Source organism: Lactuca virosa, chromosome 2 (assembly GCF_052849685.1).
Source record: "Lactuca virosa cultivar CGN04683 chromosome 2, Lactuca_virosa_CGN04683_v6, whole genome shotgun sequence".
Lineage (NCBI taxonomy): Eukaryota > Viridiplantae > Streptophyta > Magnoliopsida > Asterales > Asteraceae > Lactuca > Lactuca virosa.
Window position 1 is genome coordinate 250,911,272 of NC_136427.1, and position 9,444 is coordinate 250,920,715.

At 40.7% G+C, this 9,444-nt stretch overlaps 1 protein-coding gene across 3 annotated transcripts; it reads right to left on the minus strand.

The window, feature by feature from the left end:
- Positions 1–1,501: 1,501 nt before the first annotated feature.
- LOC145160756 (zinc finger protein JACKDAW-like) lies at positions 1,502–3,749 on the minus strand. Of its 3 annotated transcripts, none has more exons than XM_079080070.1 (3): positions 3,270–3,749; positions 2,797–3,184; positions 1,502–2,706 (listed from the first exon to the last, which is right to left on the minus strand). In XM_079080070.1, exons 1-3 carry the CDS (start codon positions 3,394–3,396, stop codon positions 1,869–1,871), a joined length of 1,353 nt encoding a protein of 450 aa, XP_078936196.1. In that variant the 5' UTR covers positions 3,397–3,749; the 3' UTR covers positions 1,502–1,868. The 3 variants fall into 3 exon arrangements, with proteins under 3 accessions (XP_078936196.1, XP_078936195.1, XP_078936194.1); XM_079080069.1 differs by having other exon boundaries at positions 2,797–3,190; XM_079080068.1 differs by having other exon boundaries at positions 2,797–3,196; positions 3,270–3,748.
- Between the last annotated feature and the right edge of the window lie 5,695 nt (positions 3,750–9,444).

A 9,444-nucleotide genomic window follows, 5' to 3' on the forward strand; every position in this document is an offset into this window, starting at 1 on the left:
TACATATATTGTCGTTACACTATTTCGTACCTAATCTGGAATTTTGTAAAAAAAAAAAAATTTGCATTTAATATCGTTATGTATCTGTTTTTTTGCACCAAAATTGTTGATTAAAAAAAATTTTAAAAAAATGTTATTACCGGCGACGGGGACATTAGCGGTGACACGGGGTATTACCGACGACAGTAGCATTAGTGGCGACAATTGTCTTTACCGGTGACATTTTGATCAATAGCGACATAGCAGTAGCGGCGACTTTTTACCGGCGACGTATCGCCGCTATTACCTTTACCGTCGACTTTTCTACTCTTTAGAAGCGACTTTTGTTGCCGCTAACTCCCTTTTTGCTTGTAGTGGGTGTTCGAAGGAGAAACCGACGCCTTCGTCATCCACCATATCTAGTTGGAAAGAAGATAATTAGTCTACAAACATACTCTTTAATTTGATTTGTTTTGCTTCAAAATTATGGATATTCAACAAAACTCACCGTTAATGTGATTGTTGTTTCTCTGGTTCATGGCTATCGAGATGAGTTCTTGGTATCTTCAATCTTATTTTTTTCTATCGAAATCGGAATCCAGCCCAAAATCTGCGACCTTGAAATACCCATGCAGCTTATCGGAGAAGAAGTGATAACTGACGATGATTCTAGTGGTTCATTAGTAGGTAGGTGATGGTAATGTGAAGATCCAAAATCAAATTGTGCATTCACAATGAAACATTGTTTGATCTAAATCATTGTTCGTTAATATTTTTGCAATTTTGTCTATAATCTACTAGAAAAAAAAAAACGAGAACCAAACACAAGCTTAGATATTATAATTAAATACTATTAAATTTATAATGATAAACCTTTTCAACTGTTTGAGATAGTAATTTATAACGTGTTGTCTTTCCAATAAATATAATATCTACCAAAAATCCTATCTATAAAACAACGATTTTGCTATTACTTTTATATTAAACACCAGACATGTTTAAAATCGCGGCATTTCATGTTATTCCCTATGTTTTGTCACTCATTATATTTTAATAATCTATGGGGTCTTATTTTAAAAACATATATTAGCCTCTTATATTGACTATTTACGATTCCTATTTGTCTTTTTTTTTTCTCTTTTAAATAATAACAAGAATACAAGACGACATTATTTCAATTAATTCCTATATATTCTATGTATACAAATAATATTCCAACCTAATATTCTATGATATTGTCATATATCTCTTATCGTTATTTTATTTCAATTCACTATATATTATATCACAATATTTGTGTATACGCATAATATTCCAACCAAACATAGTCAAATATTTACGTGTATGCCCTTGATAGCTCTAGGTATATGAGAAAATTGATTGATGGTTGGGTGATATGGTAAAGGTTTAATTACATGCAAAACCCAGATTAGGAGGGGTTAATTAATTTACGGAAAATGTACTCTGATATTTTTTGAGTTTTGATGGAAAAAAAGGGGGAATATGTAAGTGGAATTTAGAATTGTGTTAAAAATGAATGAATTTTCATGATTAAAAAAGTTATTGCAAATAAAATTGAGGCCGATGTTACATAAGTTACCATGATAAAGCCTTGCAGCTACCACATTATTGCCACCTTTCTTCTGAAGAAATGGATTGTCATGAAAGCGTACATGAAAAAACGATCGTATCAGATCAGACATGACATAACCAAGATAGATTTTGTCATGTTCCCTTCACCCTAACAATTCATAGGATTTTGCCTGTGTCTCTCGCTTTTATCATATTCCAAAATACATATAGAGTCTAGCTTTCACTGAAGTTTTTTAACATGGTGATCAGAACGTACTTTATGACTTTATCATGATTCATGACCAAACCATTAACTCTCATTGACTTCCACTGAATCCTATGCTTGGATCGTTCATCGAACAACTGAAGTTGATTAGCTCTTGTTCCATACCAAGAAAATCTCTGGTCATATTTCCCTCACCGGAGTTTTGCTTCACTCCCGCCATCATCATCATCATCATCAGTCCGTCGCCGTTCATCATCCCATCATTCAAGTTATCACCGCCATTGTTTCTGTTTTGGTTTGAAGAAGTAAACCCGGAGAATTCGCTTGTGTCCATCAGCCCAAAACCGCCGGAGTTGTTACAGCTTCTTGTGGACCCCATGAGAGACGCCTTCTGTAAAAGGGCGGTGGCGGACATATGAGGCGGAGGCGGTGGCATGTTAGGACAACCACCGTAAGTACTATACAAAGGATTCAGCTGCATTTCCCCTTTGGTGTTGTCTTCCTCCTCTTTCAAGGATAATCCCTGTGGCAGTTCTGTAAAAGTTTCAACTGAATCATGGCTTCTACTCAGCCACTGCATCATTTCTGATGATAATATCCCGATCCCGCCATGGTTGTTATTCGAGCTCGATGACCCCAAAAAAGATGAATTGGTTGTCGGGTTTTCGAGGGGATTCATATTATTGTTATGGTGGTGTAACCAACTAGGTAATCTGGGTCTTATCCGGTTCTCGTCCGTGCTTTTTTGTAACCCGCCGAACATCCCCGGAAACCGTGGATTCCCTATCCGATCACCGTCGCTCATCATCATCAAATCGCTTTGGAAATTGAGATTCGTGGACGTTTGAACCACCGGAAAAGACGCTGTTTTTGAGTTTTCTTCCGTTAAAGCATCACAAAATGCTCTATGCGTTATGAAGCTGTCTTTCCTGTTGTTGTTTATTGAGATATACAGATTCAGATTGTCTTTTTCGAATACTAACTGAATCTAATAACTGTTTAAATTCGAAAATATATACCTGGAAAAGAGTGTCCCGCAATCACACTTGTACTCTCTTGTACCACAAATCTTGCTATGAGCCTTCCAATCAGACTGAACGGCGTACTTCTTTGAGCACTTTTCACACTTCCACTTCCTTTCGCCGTGTTTCCGGCTGAAATGCTTCTTAACTCCGGTGAGGTCACCCAGAGCTCGAGAAGGGTCATGATGAACACAGCTTTTTTCTGGGCATATGTAAACCTTCTTCCTCACAACTTCTTGTTTGTTTCTTTGCTTAAGCTTCCATGGCAGATTGTGTCCTCGTCTATGAAGCTGCAAATTCTGATCTCTCTGAAAGCCTTTACTGCATATCTCACACACGAATCGATTCGTCGCCATTAGAGACTTGGGTGACAACGCTATCACTTCTGCATCTGGATCTATAAACTCAATTAAGCAAAAAACAAATAATTCAACATGAAATAAATCGGATTGTAAGCTGGCGGGGTTTACCTGGGTTACCAGGCAGATTACGTTTTCGTTTGGCTGAACTTGACGAATTAGGGTTAGGGTTTGTGATGGGGTCATGGATGAAAGCTGTGAGAGAAGGAGACGATGAGAACCCATCACCAGACATCATTTTTTGTCGCCAAATTGACTTATAAGTTGATAAGAAGAACAGAAGCTACTAAAAATAGATAAACGGATGGATGAAGATGGTGATGATGTATGACCATGTGATTCATCAAGTGTTCTTCAAAGATGACGAAACCAAAGAAAAACAACCCGGTAGTTCATGAATTATTGCTAAAGTTTCAACTTTTCTTCCGTTAAATTCACATGAAGATCTGGTTTTCCTTGAATCTTGGTAACAGTAGTTCACAGACGATGGTTACCCGATTGAGGAGAGAATATTTTTCACACAGTAAACACACACTCTCAAAAACCACGAGAGAGAGAGAGAGAGAGAATTATGTCACACGGGTTGTATGTAAAGTCGGTCAGGCGTAGACTCAAGTGGACCACATATCTCTGCATAATTGATACCTTCTCCGTGAGTAACTTTTGACTTTTACTTCAAACTATTTTATTTACATTTATTTTTATATAAATCGATAAAAAAAACGATAAAAAAACACTAAGGCCGGACGGAGCCGGGCGGGGATGAGCCGCGGGAAGCTTCCACTCCGATGAACACCACACCGACGGTGCAGGAAGGATGGCGCGGGGAGGAGTTTGGGGGTGGGGTTGTTGCGTTCTCTCTCCAATGGAGATTGGATAATTTATTTTTATTTTTTTGAAACTAATAGTTTAAAAACGGTAAAATATGAATTTTTTTTTTTTTGAAATTCCAACGGCTAAATGGTTTAAAATTAAATTTTTTTTACCCTCTACAACATCTATAAATACTCAGAATCATTTACCTTCAATCAAACCTTCAAACAAACCCTCTAAACCTCTATTTTCTTAAAAAAAAATGAATCCCGACAATCAAACCCCAACCTCCGATAGAAGGAAAAAAAACTCATGTTTCGAGTTTAAGCACACCTACTGGAAACATTTTTGCTATCGATTCATCATCACAAGGAGTTTATCGTCCCTAACTCGATGCTCCTATTCAATCTTCACTACAATTTCAATACTAAAATGTTAGACAATATTACCCGGTCCAAGTTCCAAATGTTACTCCGCAAATGTTTTCAAACTTTGTTGTTTTTCCCAATCAACATTCGCCAAATCAACCTCAAACTCAAACTCAACCCCAAACCCAACAACAATTCCAACTTGTCGATGAGTTGGATGACTCGGAAGAAGAAGAGATGGTTCCCGAAACTCAACCCAAACCACCCCCACAACAACGCAAAGGAAAACAACAAGGGCGCAAGGGTGTCGCACAACCGGGAAGAAAAAAGCTGATACCATGGCTTCCACAAGAAGAGCTAGTTTTGGTACAAGCTTGGGTTGACATTTCTGAGGATTCGAATACGGTAAATGCACATGAAACATCCCAAAAATACAGTCCAAAAATTTTGTTTAAATCAATTTGTAAAAACCATAAATACCATCCATCATATAAAAGTCATAAACCATGTTTCTCAAAAATAACATAATATCTGTCATTTTATAAAAATCATGTGTCAAACATCAGAGTAAATCCTCCCAGGCTGAAAACTGTGGTGTGTGCCATACAGTCATCCCGAGCTCTTCCCCTTACTAGCGGAAGTACCTGAAACCAAAACTGTAAACTGTAAGCACGAAGCTTAGTGAGTCTCCCCAACTACCGCATACCATTCACATAACACATAAACATATCTTGGGCCCCGCCCCTGCTACATCTAGTCAGGCTCGGCATCGGCTTTCACAGCATCGGGCCCGTCCCGGCATTGAACCCTATTCGGCATCGCGCCCCGCCCGACATCGAGCAGATCTCGGCATATATATGAGCATATCAACTAATACTGTAACATCCGGACTTTCAGGTATATTATTGTGTGATTAATATGAGATTTATGGAGTGACTCGGCGAGTTGTGACTCCAACTCGTCGAGTAGAGTCAAGTGTCCATGTGGGATTAATGAATGGACTCGACGAGTCAGAGAGCCGACTCGCCGAGTAGGTGCTGGGCAGAGAAACCCTAATTTCCCGGGGTTGGGACCTATATAAGGGAACTTATAGCCCCATTTGCGCCTCACCAGTCACCCTACTTCCTTGAGAGAAACCCTAATCGTCCATTTGAGCTAGAGAGTGAGAAAGAGGCTAATCTTGTGGATTTTACTGCATTGTTGAAGGAGAAGTGGAGAGCATCAAAGCTTGGTTCAAGAGGAGGCTTTGGATCTAGAGGTTTTTCAGAGTTTTGCTTCAGTTGGAGGTAAAAAGATGCTAACTTGGTCATTTCCTTATGAAGATTTTGGTTTAGGGAGTTTCTAGGGTTTCTCCCATTCTTTTTGGTGTCATTGTAATCTTTGAGCATGATTGAGATTGAAACCTCAGATCTGAGTTGTAGGAGGCTTTGTGAGCCCAAATACCCGAACTTTATTGAGTTAGAGACAAGACCTTGAGCATGTAACCTTGTTAGAACTTGTATTGGCATTATGGAGTAAGTATGTCATGCATGAACGTAAAGATCGAAGCTTTATGTGACAGTCGAGCCTTGGGAGGCTAGCTCTAGAGTTTAGGGTAGTAGATCTGCCTTAAAACGTCTGAATGAGAAACCAGACTGAAGGGACTCGCCGAGTCCATGGCCTGACTCGACGAGTCGGTTAGTGTTTGTCCTGATGAGTTTGATCATGCGATAACTCGGCAAGTTGGGGGTCAACTCGATGAGTTGAGCTGGACTTTCTTGAGACTTCTGAGGAAAAGAGGGGACTCGACGAGTTGCATGAGTGCACTCGACGAGTCGGGTCAAACAAGGACTGTTGACTCGAGTTTGACTTCTAGTTGGTCAAACCTGAGTAATGGAGACCATTGAAGGGTAAAATGGTCTTTTACCCACTTCCGGAGTTAGAGAGAGAAAAAGTAACCTTTGGTTTACTTAGAGTTGAGAATCGTGTATTAATTATAGAATATTTACCCTATGTGTTAGGCGGTGGCTAGTTCGAGATTCGAGTACAGGGATAATTGCTTGCGTGCCTCGAGGTGAGTCTTCTCACTATACTTTACCATGAATGGTATTTGTGTGTGACTGAGATGTCTTATGTGCTTATCTGTGTATTGTGATATCTTGCATTATTTCTTTGTGATTTATGATGTGCATTACTCAGAGCTTACAGAGTTAGGACCGGAGGGTCCATCAGGGTAGTGGGGCTGGAGGGTTCCACTGAAACACATTGACCGGAGGGTCTTACAGAGTTATAGCCTCGAGTGGCTAATGTATTGAATGTGGTATTTTGGGGAACTCATTAAGCTTCGTGCTTACCTTGTTATGTGTTATGTGTTTCAGGTTTTTCTCAGGATCGCGGGAGGGCATCGACTAGATTGTACACATCAGAGAAAGAGTTATGTTTTGAGGATCATGGATTATTAATCAATCAATTATGGAGTTGTGTTTTTATAAATTAAATACATGAGATTTTTGTGATATGTGTTATGAGAATTATGCGATTTTAAATGAAAATTTTATTTGAAAATTTACGGTGTTACAAGTTGGTATCAGAGCCTTGGTTTGAGGGATTCGGATGCACCCTCGGGTATATCTGGACTCAAACTGAGGATTTGAGAAATTTTTTCAAAAGAAATGAATTTTTCTAAAACGAGCAAGAGTTCAAGAGAAAACGAGTTGGAGCAGTGTGTACAATCAGCCAAAGCCCGAACGGTGATTTCCCAAAATACCCTTAATTATTTGTTTGTGTTATGAGTTCTTATTGAGATATTAGTGATGCATGCTAGAAGATAGGCTAGGTATTTCATATATTAGGGCTAGAGTTGCCTGATTTGTGATGCCTTAGCCTAGGGGGTTGTTGCTATCTGTTATGTGTCTTGAGTATGTGTTGAGTAAGAGTATATAGCAGAAATCTTTTAGAGAGAGCTTTGAGTAGAGGAGTAATCTAGGAGAGATACCTAGATGAGCCTTGAGGAGTCTGCTGAGAAGAGTAATTAGATACCATGAGAGGTGAGATAGCCTGAGTTCTGTGATGCCTTTTGAGAGAAAGTAGAGCAAATAGAGTTGTAACCTAGAGTGGTTTTACGTGTTGGTGGAGATTATTCGATGCCCGAATGCTGCTTGCTTTGTGCTTTGTGGAACTCTTCATGATGGAAGTCAGCTACTAAGTGAATATGACGATATTCAGGAGGTAGATGGCTGGCATCATAAGGAGTTCTTCAACAGCTAATGGCAGAGAAGTGTGAGAACCTAGGAAGAGCCTAGGGGGATGTCTGTGGTCAGAAGAGTATGCTAATAGAGGAGAGTATTCGCTGGGTAGCGACCAAGTATATCGAGATTGATGATCGGGAATGGTTGAGCAGCTACTTAGGAAATCTGGGGCGATCCGTGTGGAAAGTATGGGTAGATTTGGCAGGTAGTATGGGCCCGTACTACTGAAAGCAGAGGACCCGTACTCGAAACAGGGAGAGTTCCAGAGGTTCTAAGTAGCAAATTGAGAGGTGATAACATGGTTCGGGTCCCATGATTCGTAGCGAATTGAGAGGTGATAACATGGTTTGGGTACCATGATTCGTGGCGAATTGAGAGGTGATAACATGGTTCGGGTACCATGATTTGTGGCAGATTGAGAGGTGATCACATGGTTCGAGTACCATGGTTAGTGGTGATTAGTGCTTCAGAGTTTATCAGTTATCACGTTGTGATTGATCAGACTCAGAGCAGATATGATAGAGTGTGGGGCCAGAGGGCCATGACGAATGAGTTTCAATAGAGCATACCTTGAAAGGGAAATCGAGTTAGTTTCCGAGAGATTTTTGGTGAGATGCCAGTTAGAGTTGCAAGACTCAGGGATGAGTAGAGCTGATGCTAATCGGAGGATCGTGGTCTGAGTTGAGCAATCGACCGATAGATGAGACGTCACCTTCTGTGACAAGGGTTGCGTTGTTCCCGTTCCGTGGGAGGAGCAAAAGAGACAGCGAGCTTCCGGTTTCAGAGTTTGGAGGCAAACCCCGTGGGTAGCATAGGATTGCAACCTTTCTACCAGAGTATTTGGGCAGTATGCTGCTGCGAGGTATTCTTATGCCATGAGAGAGTCATTAGTAAGACTGAGATGGGAGAGACTAAGGAAGGTGCCTTGATGGGTGAGGCATACTTTTAGCAGCAGTTCCTGGTGATTAAGAGGAGTACATCGGGGAGGTGGCCCTCATTGTCTACATTGTGTATCGACTGTGAGAATGAGGTCTCTTGCTTTTATAATTTCCCGCGATGGGAGGCTGGTCGAAAAATTAGAGACAAGGTGTGTGATAGTGCATTATTTCCAAATTGAGAATCAGGACTGTCTCGGAACAGTCGGGGTATCCGGCGGTGTGTCGGTTAGAGGCATTCAAGATGACTAGAGGTAGTCACGTTGGGAGGATTCTGAGGTTTTTGTCGGAGACACAGGATATTTGGAGTTGCTTGGTTTCCATCGGGGAGATCATTGAGTGATTGCGTGGTACGTTTCAAGAGTCAAGTGTGATGTACCTGGAGAAACAGTCTATGGAGTAGATTGTTGGTATGCCAATTGGTGATAGTTCGAACCCTGAGTGGGGTAGAACTGGGTATTCTATTGAGAGAATCAACGATCCGTTCAAGTGCGGTTAGAGAGATGGTTATGAATATCTACGGTGTGGACACATGAGACCTGGGTTATTGGCGAGATGATGTAGGTGTATGTGCTTAATCAAGGATGAGTGAATCCACGGCTTGTGGCCATTGGGTCGGAGTATTTATTATGGCTAGGGATTTCTGGGGTTTGCAAATGTGGAGTTCGAGATGGTTGGGTCGCTGAGTTCAGGGTATATTAGCTGAGAATTGCGGGTATTGATTTAGATTGTAATCTATACTCCAGGAGGAGCAGCATTTGAATTGTCAACCAATTACAGATCCGGTATGAGTAGTTTCGTATGGGTGGTGATTAGTAGAGGTTGGAGCTTCGGATTTTCCTCAACGTACTTTCAGGAATTTTCGAATCCCCGTGTTGCAATTGTGAGATGGGGATATTCCGAGGTTGCAAGTGGTGCGAGGGGAAGATCGGTTGTGATATTC

Excerpts from the sequence above, each read along its gene's own strand:
- LOC145160756 (XM_079080068.1), bottom strand. The coding sequence starts at position 3,396 with ATGATGTCTGGTGATGGGTTCTCATCGTCTCCTTCTCTCACAGCTTTC. Across the intron at positions 3,197-3,269 it reads TAATCTGCCTGGTAACCCAG|ATCCAGATGCAGAAGTGATA; the intron begins GTAAACCCCGCC and ends TTGAGTTTATAG. Across the intron at positions 2,707-2,796 it reads TGCGGGACACTCTTTTCCAG|GAAAGACAGCTTCATAACGC; the intron begins GTATATATTTTC and ends AAACAACAACAG.